At 32.9% G+C, this 16,241-nt stretch overlaps 3 protein-coding genes across 3 annotated transcripts in view; 1 reads left to right on the top strand and 2 right to left on the bottom strand.

Annotated features, from left to right (window-relative positions):
* The first annotated feature begins 42 nt into the window (after positions 1-42).
* On the top strand, positions 43-1,438 carry LOC113391455 (diphthamide biosynthesis protein 3). Its single transcript, XM_026627418.2, has 3 exons — positions 43-264; positions 1,041-1,115; positions 1,201-1,438. The coding sequence occupies exons 1-3, from the start codon at positions 157-159 to the stop codon at positions 1,267-1,269; spliced, it is 252 nt and encodes an 83-aa protein (XP_026483203.1). The 5' UTR covers positions 43-156; the 3' UTR covers positions 1,270-1,438.
* On the bottom strand, positions 1,429-5,540 carry LOC113391452 (arfaptin-2). The gene is made up of 7 exons (XM_026627416.2): positions 5,352-5,540; positions 5,088-5,218; positions 4,466-4,630; positions 3,996-4,164; positions 3,683-3,835; positions 3,421-3,571; positions 1,429-3,228 (listed from the first exon to the last, which is right to left on the bottom strand). Exons 1-7 carry the CDS (start codon positions 5,360-5,362, stop codon positions 3,034-3,036), a joined length of 975 nt encoding a protein of 324 aa, XP_026483201.1. The 5' UTR covers positions 5,363-5,540; the 3' UTR covers positions 1,429-3,033.
* Positions 5,541-8,796: 3,256 nt separating this feature from the next.
* LOC113391451 (prostaglandin E2 receptor EP2 subtype) overlaps positions 8,797-16,241 on the bottom strand; it is a 29,641-nt gene continuing 22,196 nt past the window's right edge. Inside the window, exons 5-7 of the mRNA XM_026627415.2 lie at positions 14,915-15,156; positions 9,859-10,047; positions 8,797-9,103 (exon numbers count right to left, since the gene is read on the bottom strand). Of these exons, the coding sequence (XP_026483200.2) occupies positions 8,966-9,103; positions 9,859-10,047; positions 14,915-15,156 (569 nt within the window). The 3' untranslated portion in view covers positions 8,797-8,965. The remainder of the gene's footprint in view (positions 9,104-9,858; positions 10,048-14,914; positions 15,157-16,241) is intronic.

Raw genomic sequence — 16,241 nt, 5'->3', positions numbered from 1 at the left:
TTTGTTTTTGACATTAGAAGTTTTATATTGTCAAAGCCTGAGTCATTAATATCGTGTGATTAAAAACATTAGTCATTAGAGCACGTGAACGGAGATATCATACAAATTTAAATGGTTAATTTTCCTTATGTTCTCTGTTTTAAATAAGGTATAAGAATGACTATATTTCACGATGAAATAGAAATCGAAGATTTTGAATACGACGAAGATGATGATATGTACTATTACCCGTGCCCATGTGGGGATAGGTTTCAAATAAGTAAGGTTAGATTTTATTTTGCTACAATACCGACCTGAGATACTGTAGACAGTATGTATTTAATGTATCCTAGTATGAAAGAGCCAAAAAGTCAATTTGGGTACTTTAATACTAGTTTATTGTTTAAATGACTATAAATACCAATAACCTTCATTATTTTAGTAGTTTTTCTGAACATAATTATAATTAAGTGTTTATATATATTATGTAGACTTAATTATACTTAAGTATGCTGATAAAAAATATAGATTTAAAATATATTGTGTGTGTATATCTGCTTTTTATTACTAATAATTCCTGATTTATTGTGCTAAAGTATTTTTTTTATATTAGAATGTATAGTTTATTCCAATTGAAGAAAGAATAAATATAGAACTTACATTTACATATTTTGCTAATAGCTTAGCTATATAGTATGTTACTAACAGTTCTTGATTAATATATATTTATTTATAATACCATTCCAATTAACTACTTATATTCACTTTAATTTTACAACTTATGATAACAGCTGTATCGTCATTCAAAACTCAATTTTTCTGCAAATCTCAATCATATCTCGTCAATTTGATGTCAAATATTGTTTATTTAGCTTTTGTCTCTTGTGTTAGGAGTAGGCTTAATGTTTCACCTATTAACTATACATTACACTGCTTTCTATTCTACTATCCAAACTGTGAACATGAACAAGATAAAAATGTTTCTATAGATAAATGATAAGATAGTTAAGAAGATATTTTTGGGAAATATATTATTTCATTATTTTAATTATATCTTGTAGGAAGAACTGATGGCCGGTGAAGAAGTTGCCACATGTCCTAGTTGTTCTCTTGTTGTTAAAGTTATATATGACTTGGTAAGTTTTAAATTACTTTTTTAATAAATAACTAGTACATTTTACAGAATATGACAATTTATTATTTAATTAATATATTTTTCAGGAAAAGTTCAAAGCTGAAGCTGAAGAAGTGCAAAGTGATTGCAAAGAAAAAGAAACTGTCAAAGTTTAATATGTGAGCCTATTTATATAGCTACATAATAGCTGTGAAAGTATTCAGGGTCATAATTGAAAGATGTGAAAGATGCATCACAAGGAGTGGTCAAGTCATTCTGTTGATGAGGTGCTCGGTGCCAGGGAGGTACCATGTGATACTGCAAATAAATACCAGTTATATCTGATAGATATTTTATTTTACACTTTATAAATATAATTTACAACACACATTCACTTAAATTTACCAAATAAAAGCACTAGAGATAATACAAGTTTTATATTATTTGTCAATGTGCAATTGGAAATTAATTTAAATAATATTCTATCGATAAAATTATAGTTAATAGTAATAACATAATGCAGTTTGACTAGCTACACGGAATTGCTCCAAAGCCTCTATCTAAGTTTAAGCTAGGTTCTTTGCCTTCCAAATATATATTGTCATTTATTATAAGTTATAACTAAACTAATGACCTATCCATAAAAGCTTTTAGATAGAAATACATTTCTATTTCATAAAATAAAATAAATCTATCAAATATTTATTTGATCTTTGGGTTAAAATATCTTTCAAGCTAGCAATAAACAGTCTTAAATTTCATGATTTCAATTCAATAGTTACAAAACTCATAACATTTTACAGAATAATACATTCATGATCACAGTAACTAAACATTCAAATCACTATTAAGTACTTAATTAATTACATATACATAGGAATACAAACAACATTTATTATCTGATTTTGAAAAATGATATATTCTGGTAAATATTCAATAATAAAAAAGCTATTACGTACAGGTCCCATATGATGTTACGGCTATTAATACTTCAATACATACATCATACACGTAACTAGGATATAAGTGAGATCCCATTTATATATTCTGATTATTGATAATTATATATTGATATAAATGTAACAATAGATACATTAAACTTACTTATTGAACACCATTATACAGAACTTCAATGGAAGGATAAATTTGAGCTACATAAGATGACAGAATACAATAATTTACATCGTTCTACACATAAGCTACGAAACAATTGCATGGTCAAAGCAATAAGTAATGGAATGAAAATATTCACTATATTATGTATAAGCCAATTTTAGGTACAATCATAATACTATTTGTTACATATGTAAATAATATGATTCCTTATAATATTAAAAGATAAAGAGCATAAAGAATAAACCAATTATATTGCTATATTCACAAATGAAATACATATTGTATTTTTATATTATTCGTGCAATATATAGTGCTCTGAATAGTTTAAGTTTTAGAAAATAGTGTCATTGATTAGAGAGAACTTGTGATATCTTTATAATTATATAAATGTCACAGAATTTTAGAATATTCGAGATGAACAACTTGAACAATGGAGTTAAGCTTCATTTATTAAAATAACTTGCATCATCATAAAAAAGCTGTGGGGGAATACTGGTTGTCTTTTTAAATATAATTATCACTATCTACCTATTTTTAAACATATTTGATTGCAAAAGTAATCGAATATTGTAAGCGCAATTTTTGGTACCTAGTTTAAAAAAATATAGGGTCTAAGTTAACTCTACTTGTGGGTCCTTAGAAGTATTAACTGTTGCACAACACGGTACAATACGATGGGCATAGATTACATGATAAAATTCAGTAAACAGTTTCAGTAGCGTTATTAGCTACAGTTGACATGATTTCCAACTTAGACGTTTTCTACTGTCTTACCTTTACTGAACACTGAACTTGGAAGCTCAGTAAGTAGGCGGGGCGAAGTCCTATGCAGTCCGCGGAGGACTGGTGGAAGGGAGTGGGGTTTGTGTGGTGGGCAGTGGAGGGTGGCTGTTGTGTTGTGAGGGAACCCCCGGCACGCTGAAGTGCCGCACGGCTGCTTCGAGAGCGACGTTATTGCCGCTGAAGTAAGCCGACACAGCGTTGTGGAAAAGTAGAAGTTGTTTGTTCATCACTTTTACCTGGATAGATAAACAAAGTAATATTATATGTAAGGATATTAAGGATTAACCATAATCGAAATTATCGGAAATCCGACAGAAAAATATAACCAAACCGATAAAAAATATAACATTGCACGTCTGTCGTGTCCAGTAGACTGGCTGGTTCTTTTACCACATACAAAACAAATAACTGATGGTCAAAAAACTGACCCGGTTCTCGTGCAGCAGCTTGAGCTTGACGGCGGAGTCGTCCCGCAGACGCTCGTAATGGCGCCGGTGCCGCTCGATGTTGGCCAGCAGCAGCTCGGGCGGGTTGCCGCCGCTGGCCTCCAGCTCGCTGCGGTACGCGTCGTACTCCACGCTGGAGCCGACACTTGTCGTTATGAGCTTATCCTCGCTTGTCGTGCGAGCGGTGATCGTCACTGATTCGAACGATATAATCGACGTTTTTTAATGTAATAATAAATCTTACCGCGCGGCTTCGTACTGCCGTATGGTGAGCAGCGTGTCCTCCATGGTCTTGTTGGTGAGCGTGTTCAGAGCGTTGTTAAAGAAGTGTAACGCGGCCAGCAGAGTCTCGCCGTTACGTGTCAACGAGCGCTGCGTGTCGGCGTTGTACAAGAACCTGGACCAAGACCGTTACGCATTAACATCGCCACTATAAAGGTACTAGTATTGTGTGACACTGTCTGCTCTCCAGCCCCAAGCCGAGAGGTCCCCCCGGGATTCGAACCCGGGGGCTGCGGGCGAGCGTACGAGCGAAGTACTGAGGAGCGGGCTCGTACTGGTTCTGCAGCTCGGGCGACTTCTGCGCGAGGTCGGCGAAGGCCTCGCCCAGCGCGCGCTGCGTGGCGGCGGCGGCCGCGAGCTGCGCCGTGAGCGCGGCGCTGAGGCGCAGCACGCCGCTGTACTTGCGCTGCGTCTCGCGCAGCATCTCGATCTGCGCCTCCAGCTCTGCAACCGAGCACGGGTTCCGAGGTGACGACCACGGTTTCGAACTATTGTTACTTACACTATTTGTAATATAAGAGCAAAAATTTAGCAGCGATTGTGGTCGATTTGCTGACTTATTGCAGATTAATTGAAGAGTTCCGTTGTCTGCCAAAACTCGGTAGCCGATCTTTACAAAGTTTAAATGAAATGGGAAAAAAATTTGCCAATCTACATATTCCTGAGTTTAAACAGAACATACATAAAAAAATATATAAATGTCCAAATTGAGAATCTCCTTTAAAGTCTGTTAAAAATCGATTACCTGTGTCTACAGTCCGTGAACTCTTGCCAAGCTTTTCATACAATAGCTGCTTGGTACACTTGTATGTAGAGACACTCCAGTTTTTGATGGATTCTATCTTGGTGGAGCCTGCACGCAACAATGTACTGTTGCCAGCTGCACCATTCTGTGACACATCCGGTGGAGCTGCAAAATTTATTAGGTTCAGTTCAGTTTTGAAAAATATTTTTTTTTGTAATTTTTAATATTACTCAAAATATTTTACAGACATGTTTCTAATAGTAATATAGTGGTGGATGAATTTTCTAACTCTTTTAATATGCATACTATAATAAACATAAACACACAAGTGTGTGGGTAAATTTAATGTCCAAGAGTGACTGTCATTGCATTCACATATCAAAGATACTTATTTATTTATTTAGTTAGCCAATATATATGTATAAAATCTAGAATATAGTTAATTTTACAAAAAGGTAAAACGAAAAATACAAGCTAGTTTTTTTTAATTGTATGGATGCAATTTTGAACATATTTAAGAATTAAGAAAGCATTCAACATCATTTTCTCTACTCAATAATAATAAACATGCAAAAATAATCGCATGAATTATGTATTACATATATATTTAAAGTTGTTTTACCGTAAGCCGGTGGAAAAGGCATGGATCGAGATGTCGGGAACTTGGCCTCTGTTCCCGATGTTATGGAATCGCTAGACTCGCGCAGCGGTGGTGTGTCTTTCAGCATTTCGTGGATACTTCTCTCAGATTGCCTTGAATTATATGTTTAAAAATGTAATTACATATGTCAACAAACATTCAAACAATATGATAATATATTAAGAATCAAAAATAGTCAATATTACTTATTTTATTATATGAAACAAACAATGAAATGTAACATACCACTTTGACATTTCGTCGGAAAAGTCTATTTTTGTCCTTATCGAGTGTAAGGCTTGATAATAGAGTACTTCTAAAACTGGTACATATATTTATTATTACATTATTTATATTGAATATGCTAAAATACCTATTTTTATTCAAACAATTATTACGATATTGACAGCAGACAGTTTGTCACAGAAGTCAGAAGTTACAATACAGATAGTATATTTATTACGGCTGACAGTCACACTGTCAAATGACTTGTTGTTTTAAATCTGTTCTTGTAGCCAATTTTTTTAATATCCTTAATAAGTAATACTTAAGGTAAGATTTACAAGCGCTAGTTCAAGTATTTATTTGTTATCAGTTATAATAATTTTTGAGTAACAATCGCCGTCCAAAATATTCAGTCCCTCATGGACTGACTGTTGTTAGACTCACTTGATTTATTTATTTTTTATAATGAGAGAGAAGGCAATCATAAAGGTCCTGTGTTTAAGGTTGATCTCCTTATCAGTTTTTGAATGCTAGTCTCTTGTTATCCCTTGAAGATTCTAGTACAAGTCAACGAAAAGTTACAAAACCAACCAAATTTAAAAAAATTAGGACGAAATTTAGTCTAGCAAAGTCTTATAATGTAGAAATAAATAATCTCATCCAAAAATATTGATCACGTATTGTAATTTGGTGACTACAGTACGCACTCGGCTAATAGAAATTGTTGTTTCATGCTACAATCAAATATTAGGTATAAAATATACCTAACGTATACCATACCTGTACGCATAAACACTTCATAAATATTTTTGAGATAGCGTAAGCTTTGAAGATTTTTTTTTTTCATAATTCATGTTCATTTACCAAGTGTAGTCGCTGTTTGAACCCACGACAGTTTTTTTGGTCGAAGGGCTATAAGGGGAAGGATTATAAGGCTGCAGATTTTTAGGGAACAGGAATAAATGGCGAGTCTGAGTTGGCTTGGAAAATAGATATCTATTTAGTCAGTATTTATTACAAATTATTTTTTCCGCAAATATTTTTAATTTTTCATGCATAATTTAGGATATAAACTAAGAATTATACTGAAAAGGCTATCTAATCTCCTTCAAATTGTAATATTGTGTGGTAACCTTTTGTGAACAATTTAATTTTTATTACAATGATGAATTTTTACATTTTGTGTTTTTTGTAAATTATACGGTGCTATATCTTTTACTCAATTCGATATAATATTTTTGGGATTGGTTAAGACATTAAATCTTGGGAATCTTGTAATGATTTTATTAATAAAATAAGATCACGGGTAAGGTTTCGAATAATACAATTTATTATGGCACCGATTGTTTTTATTAAATGTATATTACATTAAATTATTACGTACGTTAAATATATTATATGTAATGAACTATTACTATATTAATCCGAAATTCATAGAATATTTCTTTATTCTTAGTGGATTGCAAATAATTATACATAATAAGTGCATACATTTATGTTTTGGAAGGAAAGATATTCAACTTTTCATATTTTTGAATTTGAACTGAATTTTGTTTTGTTAACTTTAAATATTATAATTAATATTATCTATACATATAAAAAAATTAGAGTGTCTGTTTGTAATATTAAAATACCGCTTTTTACTAAATGCATATGTAGGTATACACGGTACATATACAAAAAAAAACATTTTTTACAATTTTTGTCTGTCTGTCTATTTGTTCCGGCTAACCTCTGGAACGGCTGAACCGATTTTGACGAGATTTTCACTGACAGATAGTTGATGTAATAAGGAGTAACTTAGGCTACAACAATATTTTTTTTGCTAAATTCAAACGCGCCGAAATCGCTGGCATCTCTAGTAATGTTAATATAATATACCTATCTAATTAAGTTTTAATACAACAGGTGTAACGTTTAATATTTATTTATGATGTTGTACGATACTTCAACTCATTTGTTTTCTTATAAAATGTCTACGATTTTTATACTGTAGAATTAGATCAAATTTTAAGTACAAGTTAGTTTCTTATACATGCTTTCCGACTAGATGTTTGCTTTATTATTCGGTAGGCCTTATATTACGCTAATTATTTACAAATATAATTTATATCATTTAATACTAATGTTTTGTACAAATAATATCAAAATGAAAATACTTCTTTTAAGAAATTAAATGCAAACGTTAAATAATATAAAAAAAAAAATAATGTGACAGATGTGGTTGAAGTGTGCAGTCGATATGATATTTTAATACGCACTTCTCTTATAGATAAACTCTGTAATATCGATAAATAATTTATACATTATCTGTTGCCGCTTACTACTTGATTATGCTTTTATAAAAAAGTAGAATCAGGTTTTTAATTTCAACTTGTTACAAATATTATTTTATCGTATTGTTAACGTTGGGTAACTTCCAAATCTTAATATTATTTATTTATATCTAAAGACTAAATAATGATCTTAGGGCTACATTTATAATAATATTTTATAAAAAATATATTTAAGTAAAACCTATACCAGTTAAAGCTTTTAATTGTTGTCTAACTTTGTCAATGAATTTTTGTTAATTTAAAAAGTTGTATCTATTTTTATTACATTGAGGGTAATATAAGAAAACAAGATTATCGAGGGTTCCATCATTTTTAAACAAAATAATATGTTTTGAACTTTGACTTTATTTTTTAATCGTATCCATCGATTGATCAACAAGGTTTTTGTATTTTGTACCTTAAACTAACTACTAAACTAATACCTACAAAGTATCAAAAACTTACAACTAAATATTAACTTGTGATTTAATATGATTATGAGTACTGTATAAACATTGACGAAATGCTCTATTTTCTTGTTTTGAGCATAAAATAAAACAAAGTTGATGAATACAGTACCTACTTTAGGTGTTGAACCATTCCAATAAGACTTCTTCTTGATTTGTAATGCTTCATATTTTTTTAACTTTGTCTTAAATAGAAGATTTTTTTCGGGTTACTTAGTTCCGAAAGGTCTGTATGACATTTTTTTTTCAATTTTGTACAATCATAATATGTTTGAATTCGCTGCGCACATAATAATAATCAAAAAATGTTGTAATTTCATTTTCAAGATAAAAAAAAAATCAAAGTCTGTTGTCACGTCATAGTGCAACACAAGTTGCAGGGTGTGCAAAAACTCAAGCGCACGTTAGGGAATACCTGGCCAAAGATGCTAAAGTTGTTGAACATAGATGAGGCGCCAGAATACTGCTTACTTGTGCTTAAAACGGGGCTCGGTGTATTACCTTTTAATGGGAGTGGTATAAAAAGGTCTATCTTCTCTTGGCGTTTAGAAGTTGTACTTCTGTTGATAATATTTTTCCCTCAGATTAATATTTATTAAAACAAACGCGAAACCCATAAAACTTTTTTTCTATACTTGAACTTAACAGACGTACCGGTTACTTGGAACTTTATCTATTTTTTTTTATCAGAGAGACAATTTGGGAAGTTGATTGATTATGATTTTCAAAGATTCTTTCGGTTAGCTTGTTCTGAAGTTTGTAGACTAAAGTATATATCTTCAATGAGTATATTAAATTATTTGCCAACGATCTATCGTCGCGTGTGAGGGCTGTGTCCGACGTCCGCGGCCCATCAGTCGTGTATCTTGACGAGTGCGGCGCAGACGGGCGCACGCAGCGGCCTCAGCTCCGCACCCGAGCTTTCGCTCACCACGAGCGTTTCCTGCGGGCAGCACGATGTCTTCATCGACTCGGTCGATGTTTTGTGATTCTGTCGTCAAGAAAAGAGAATATTATGTATGAGCTCTTTATCAAACCCAACCGAAAGTCGCTTGATACTTTGTTAATTTTATATGCATATATAATAATTCAACCGGATAGTCCCGACGTATCCTGGCGCCAGTATTCGATATGATATTCAACATAAATACTCTTCGTATTGTTAGGGTAGTTATTTATTACTTTTAATTTCAATTGCAAATTTACGATTAGTAGCCAGTCGGGACATAGCCAAAATAATGGCAAACAATGTATCATTGTTACGTTATTTATAGAACTCTGTTAATTCATTATTACTTCCAGCCTCGCAAAGTATGTGTTAACATATTTACATTTATAATATCAATAAAGTATTAAAATTCATGTTGCATACTAATAATAACTGTAGAATTCAGTTTGTTTATTCTCGTGGCTTAATAAAACACTTTGGTAATTTATCAGTTAAAATTGCACATTATTTTAGACGACGATGATTGGGAAGCAACATATTATTTTGTCATTAATACTCCGTTGCTAGCTGATTCAACCGTCTTTACGGCTTCTGATATAACATCGGTCACGGTTCGGAGTTCAGACGTAGGTGATTATCCAAGAATAGGACGATAATCACCTTTATGTTATTTTATTATTTGGTGTACCTACAATAAAGCAGAATAGTTATTTAGCTGTTACTAAATATAATTGTGTAGGATTAATTCGATCTGCTATTTAATTTCTAGGTCTATACAAGTCTATATATGTAATTACCCGCTTGAAGCAGTGTGCAATGGAATGGCAAAGCGCCGTCGGTGAGAGGTGACGGCGCTGCCGCATCAGCACGTAGAGTATTGGGTCCAGTACGTAGTTGAGTAGCATCAGCACGTCAGAAAGAGCTGCCAGCGTGCCGAGACGTGGCCAGGCTGACTGTCCCAGACCCAAGTAAAGAGCTGATGTTACCTGTACATTAAAAATTATAAGGAATTTAATAAAAAATATATCATTTTTAATATCAATGACATTCTACTGTTGATAACTATTATTTTTTTAAGACCAATAACATTTTTAGAACAGATAATACACAAAATTTTTCGATTCCATCACTATTATGATAGTTCGATTGGACGAAAATTCTTAACGCCTAGGGAACACTCTGGACCCGTTGATTTATATACTATATGACACCACTATCTCCGGATAGATTTTCTTATTAAAACCCAAGAATTTTATTTTTATATTACATCGATATTACACCGATAATTATAATAATCTGCTATCGTATAAACGAGCCACTACACCAACGAGGCAATTAAACAAGCGCCTCGCAATAACAATGCATACAGGCGGAAGTGTTCGCTCGCGAGGTTCACCATCACGTTCCTTTGGTCGTTTGCCTGCTTGGCGTCAATAAAAAAGTACTGTTGTGATGTATAATGATCATTATGCACACGACAAATAACTGAGCGTAATATAAACGATCAAATGTAAGCATACATATATGTATAATATATATTCGTAAATTTGAAATCATGTCTCTAGATTATTTCTTGCATATTATTGCTATAGAATTCGTGATTGAATTATAGAGACTAAATTTAATATCACGTTGTATAGCCGTTTACAAATATAATTAACCGAAAGAGGCTCGAATCAAAGCTCACAAACTAGCGTTTCATTAGCTAGCGTTTAATTTCATATATACATACATGTAATGTAGGGTTGCAAATGTAAAACGTACGTCCACGTTGCAGACGTTTTGTCACACGTATGTATGTTTTACATTTAAGCAATATTCTTTATAAAAAATCTTGGGAGCGAGTGTATTCTAATTTCGACATTAACCAATAACATATTTTTGTATTATTAGTAAAATGTAATGTAAAGTAAAAGCCTGGCAAAATAGTTTAATTAAAAATATACATATTCTAATTCAAGTACGCTTTAAAAATTATGTTTGAATCGTTAGGTCAAAACTTTTACTCAATATTAAAACGAAAAATACTCGTATAGTAAACAGTTGGACTATTCTCTTTCTGCCGTAATATCCAGACTGGCACTTGACGTGAGTTACTGTTATTTTACTATTTACACTTTAACCAAATCGCAATTCGATTCGATTAGATTTGTTTAATATCAGTATAGTCGGTGATACCAACTCCTTATAATATTATTAGTTTTTTATGTCAAGATGCATTAGTTATCGAATATAAATATTGACCCATTTCACCTCCAATAACAAAATGGGGACGGCAATTTTTTTTACTGAGATCATGTCAAGACCTAATAAATAGATATCATTGACTTAACGTCTGAAGACTAGACGTAGGTGATAAGCTGTTTAGTAATTGGCTGGATGCTATCTCTTATCGGATGGCTCGTTTAATTAGGACGACAGGCGCTGCACGCTACCAATATCGCCCACGTACTTAATTGATTAATTCCCTGGAATCAACAAGCTATTGGATCGGTATGAGGCACACGAATATCAAATAACTACGCTTGTTCTCATCCGTAGTTTTAGGGGTGATATTTGTAAGGAATTTCAAAGATTTTACTACATTTAGTTTAACTACCTGAGTACTTTTGACACAAACTGAATTTGTAAATCATATTTTTTTTAATAAAAATATTTACATTTAAAAAAAAATTATATACAAAAGATATAATGTCATTTTTAACTAAAAAGTATATCAAGTTTACGCGAAAGTGATATTTGTAAATATTTGGTAAAAATTGAAATACAACAAATGTTTACCAAAAAATTAAAACATGTCTGTACGTAGCACTTCAGCTTCGCCTTTGATGCGGTCGAAATAATATGGGATGAAACCAATATAACATGCCACGTGCATGATGGTATCCTAGTAATGTTCGTAATGTTAGTATATATTATATATGCTTTATGATAGCAGTAGCCCATCAACTTAAAATCGATGAGGCCGATTGATTTTCGCAACAAGTCTTAGAGTTATTGTGAGTTAGTCTTAGAGTTGTCGTGGTACCAGAATAAGGAAATTGGTGTAGATTATTTTATTTGTTGAGTGCATGTTATTTTCAGTAAAACCATTAAATAAATATCATAGTATAAAATAATAAAGCAGAAATAAAAAGGCTGAAAAATATAAATGTTTTGTGTAATAACAATGTAATATCAGTAACTGATAACGAAGCCGAGGCGCGGTGAAATCGGCTGTCAAATCAATATCCATTCAGCTAATCGCCTCATCTCGCTCGAGAGACGGGCTGGGAAAATATTATGGATAGATTTGATAACAATAGAATAGGCCATAGAATACCTAGTAGAATATTAGTTGGAATATTTTGTTAAAAAAATTTATGATCCCATATTGGTATATGAATAAAAGGCCGGTACACGATAGCAGGGGTAGTGTTACATTAACATTGTTACAATTTTTAATTTCAAAAAAATTCATTCATCTTTAAAATTATAGATCAAATTATTGTTTTATGCGCTAGTATCCACTCCAGGTCCGAGTCCTACTCTAGTAAAAAAAAATCGTAGCCTTAGAGATATGTATGTATATCATTCTCGATATATTAATTTCGTCGCCCGTCCATTTAAGGTTAGTATAGCTGGATCGCCTTAATCGTTTAATGTAAGAACGAAAACACCTCAATGGTGCCGTCATTGGCTCGCAGTTCGCGAATAAAGATCTCCGGAATTAATGCGAATGCCATTTATCGAAACAATGAAATATTTTCGCTGGTCACAGTAACATTTATTGCATACAAATAAGCCACGACAGTACAATTGTTATCGTTCATTTAAACACCTAACGTACCAATAGGTTTCGTGTCGCCGAAGGAATCTTAATTTATATAACTGAGTTATTTCCATCTCGAAAATTGTTGTTATTTTATATGATAGTAGCTAATTCACGACTTGCGTTGATGACTGTTTAAATTTGTTTACGAATAAGACACGACTTGCGTTCAATTATTTTCCGTGCTCATTTTGCTCATTGGTATACGTATTGTCATGACGATCGCCTGAACGATGCAAAAGTTAAAGAACTGCAGACCCATCTCGTGCCGAGTTATCGCAGAGAAATTCCTTCTGAATATAATATGTCATGGTAGTCATATCATTAAAAATTGTATATATTATATTTATTACATTTGTATACATATTTAAGCACTTAATGTTATAAATTCTTATGTTAATAAATATACTTTAACGTTGAAAAAAAAAACAAAACAGAAGTATTAAAATTGTCTATGTCTAGTAGTATCTCTTATAGTAGAGTAGAGTCTATGCCAAATAAATATGTGGTAATAATGAAGTATATCCAATAAAAAAAGATCGCTGTTGCTTTCGACTGACTAACTGAGTTTGACATGAATTTTGTACCATTATTTTCAGCGTGTTTCAGAGAAAGTTTTTAGCTGAACATTATAGTATAGTAGTAATTCAACGACACCATAATTTATGTGGGTATTTACAACTAATAAGGTATTGTCGATACCTACATATTTTGCTTTTTTTTTGTTTTTTCGTGATTGGTATTTAAATTATATATAATAATTATATTTTGTTATTTAAATAATAATATTTTTGAATTGATACTTAGGTACTATTTTAGTTAGTTTAAACATTAAGATTTAACTGCCACAAATGGTTTTTATATTGTTCATCTATGTGTAAAATAGATAAAGAACCTACACCTACACTGCTGAAGGAAATAACACTGCTTTTGGTATTCTGATGACAATTCATATAAAAATAATGCCCGAATAAAATATATTTTAAGATATTACAAATTACGATTTTCATTCGTGTGTTGGTTGGCTAAAATTATTGAAATTCAAAAATAGCTCTTGATACTCCAATCTTCGCTTCGATCAGTTCTGACTTGAATATTGATGCTACTGACAGATGTCACCGCTGCATCATGCTGCGCACACAGTTTAAATTATGACACCAAACATTTACTTCCTAGAGGCAATTTCGAAGACTACTCACTAAGACTACATTTTTAAAATAGAACTAAAAATATGTAAATAAGACGTGGACATTTATCTACCTATAATACTAGTTAAACTGAAGCTAAGACGAACGAGCCGATGAATCAAATTGACTTCAATCGAAAGTCTAGGATTCGAATGAAGGAGTACGTAGAAGAGTATTTCAATAATTTATTTGTTAGAACAATTTGTCATTAACTAATGTTGCTTTGCAATATTACTTTAAAAAAAAAGGAACACTTGATATTATGACGTTCAGCTGTTATTCCTGTATGTAAGTTTTTTCCGGTTTTAGTACCATGGCACACACGCTTGTCCCACAAAATATCTCCTGCGCAATTAGAGTCTCTATCCATGAGGTTTGGCTTAAGGCCTGGATTAGGCCAGACGTATATAGTCATTATATAACGCAACGAAAGATTTATCTAGCTTTGCCTCTGTCTTATAATTGAAGATGTGATGTCTTTTCTTTAGAAAAGTGCATTTTAAACGAAACACACTGCCTGTCTTGAAAATCCCTTTTGAAAAATGATGATTCCTATTCACTCGAATTCTTCAGGTGTTAGATTCATATACAGGTAAAACACTATTACCATCAAGACTATATTGAATTATAAAATCTCAAGGCTGTGATACACGAGGTACCTACTAAGTTTTGCATCCGACATTAGTGTGAGAACGACGTAGAATACCAATAGGCCAGGCCCATTAAAGTCGATAGTGATCTATTGTGCGCGTGCGTCGGGCACCAAGCGGGAACGCGAGAACTTTTCAACTATTTAATGTTGGTCGTGAACAGAAAGCCAATTATACTTGTTTAGTTTACAAATCAGTATCTCACCATTTGTGGTAACCAGCAAATCATGAACAGCACGGAGAGCGTGGCCATCAGTCTGCTGAAGGCGACCTCTTCGGCGGTGGCTGCGTTGTGGTGCGCATGCGCGGTGTTGTTGCGTTGCCGACAACTGCTCTTGGAAACCCTACGCACGACTGGGGGACCTCCACCTCTTGGAGCCGTGATAGCGTAGAGTGCCCTGATCACAGCGAGGTTGCAATACACTAATACTGTGCACAGGAGTGTACCTGGGAAAAAATAATAAATTAATAAATACTGGCCATAGTGTAACTTGTCCTATCAAAACAATGTAACATTTAATTGATTGAGTCATAACCATAGTATGTTTGATATGTATTTTTAGTCATACTATTTGCTCCACGCTGTTTCATCCGTGTTAAATATTATATCCATATTGAATAGTCTGGCTCATTTCATTCCGAAGATATTATGAAACAACTCTCCACTCGTCTAATCGTGTTACAAAATGTGTCATATAAAAAATTACTCGTATGACTTATGAAGAACCGGCAGCACCACTTCATTGGTATAAGGTATTTCTTCGCTTTACATAGAGCTCTACAACATGACTCAAGTACGAGTAAGGCATCAGATAAGACGTCATTACAATGTAGACTCGTGCGATTCGGAAAGCATTCAATGCAAACATTATATTTGTGTAAATAGTCTTGAACGAGAAAACAAATAAGCGGATGTAGTTGCATTAAATATTTATATCGCAGTACTTCTGAAGCTAATCGAGGAACGAGCGTGAGCTGCGCCGGAAACTGCAGCAGCGTGATTTACTTTGTGAAACTTTAGTCTTTGGTCTGTGATGTCCTCTAACAGAATAAATACTTTTATAGTTGTTAACACACCCAGTGTTGGACTGACTCCTTTGACTTGAATAAAAATTGATATTTTTACAGATATAAAATTATTAATTAAACCATGATTAGAATTTGGAATGCTCCTTGTATTTAGTTTACCCAGATCTGAAAATGTACAATAATCTGTTAAAATATTAGACTCGTCATAGTTATTTTTTTGAGATTGACTATTGATACATTTTTCACAATTATTTTAACACCGGCAGTTACAGCTACCTTTTCAAGTGCAACTCCGCAAACTAGAATTATTAATAACTTAATTAACTTAGAAATATTAACCATACCTTACTTCGCCAATGCACTGGCTCACTCATCCTTCAAACCGAAACACTACAATACCAAGTATTGCTGCTTGGCGGCAGGTTATCTAATGAGTGGGGTACCTACCCAGACAGGTTTACACAAAACCCTGTGATACGTGACACTTTACGGTGACCAGTTAC

The sequence above is a fragment of the Vanessa tameamea genome, chromosome 20 (genome assembly GCF_037043105.1).
Source record: "Vanessa tameamea isolate UH-Manoa-2023 chromosome 20, ilVanTame1 primary haplotype, whole genome shotgun sequence".
Lineage (NCBI taxonomy): Eukaryota > Metazoa > Arthropoda > Insecta > Lepidoptera > Nymphalidae > Vanessa > Vanessa tameamea.
This window is presented reverse-complemented; position numbering and strand designations above follow the sequence as displayed.

What these genes read in the sequence shown, in the direction of transcription:
- LOC113391455 (XM_026627418.2), top strand. Translation starts at nt 157, where the DNA reads ATGACTATATTTCACGATGAAATAGAAATCGAAGATTTTGAATACGAC. An exon ending in ATAGGTTTCAAATAAGTAAG is followed by an intron (nt 265 to 1,040) that starts GTTAGATTTTAT and finishes TATATCTTGTAG; the next exon opens with GAAGAACTGATGGCCGGTGA. An exon ending in TTAAAGTTATATATGACTTG is followed by an intron (nt 1,116 to 1,200) that starts GTAAGTTTTAAA and finishes TATATTTTTCAG; the next exon opens with GAAAAGTTCAAAGCTGAAGC.
- LOC113391452 (XM_026627416.2), bottom strand. An exon ending in TTCACGGACTGTAGACACAG is followed by an intron (nt 4,165 to 4,465) that starts GTAATCGATTTT and finishes GCTCGGTTGCAG; the next exon opens with AGCTGGAGGCGCAGATCGAG. An exon ending in AGCTGCTGCACGAGAACCGG is followed by an intron (nt 3,229 to 3,420) that starts GTCAGTTTTTTG and finishes TTATCTATCCAG; the next exon opens with GTAAAAGTGATGAACAAACA.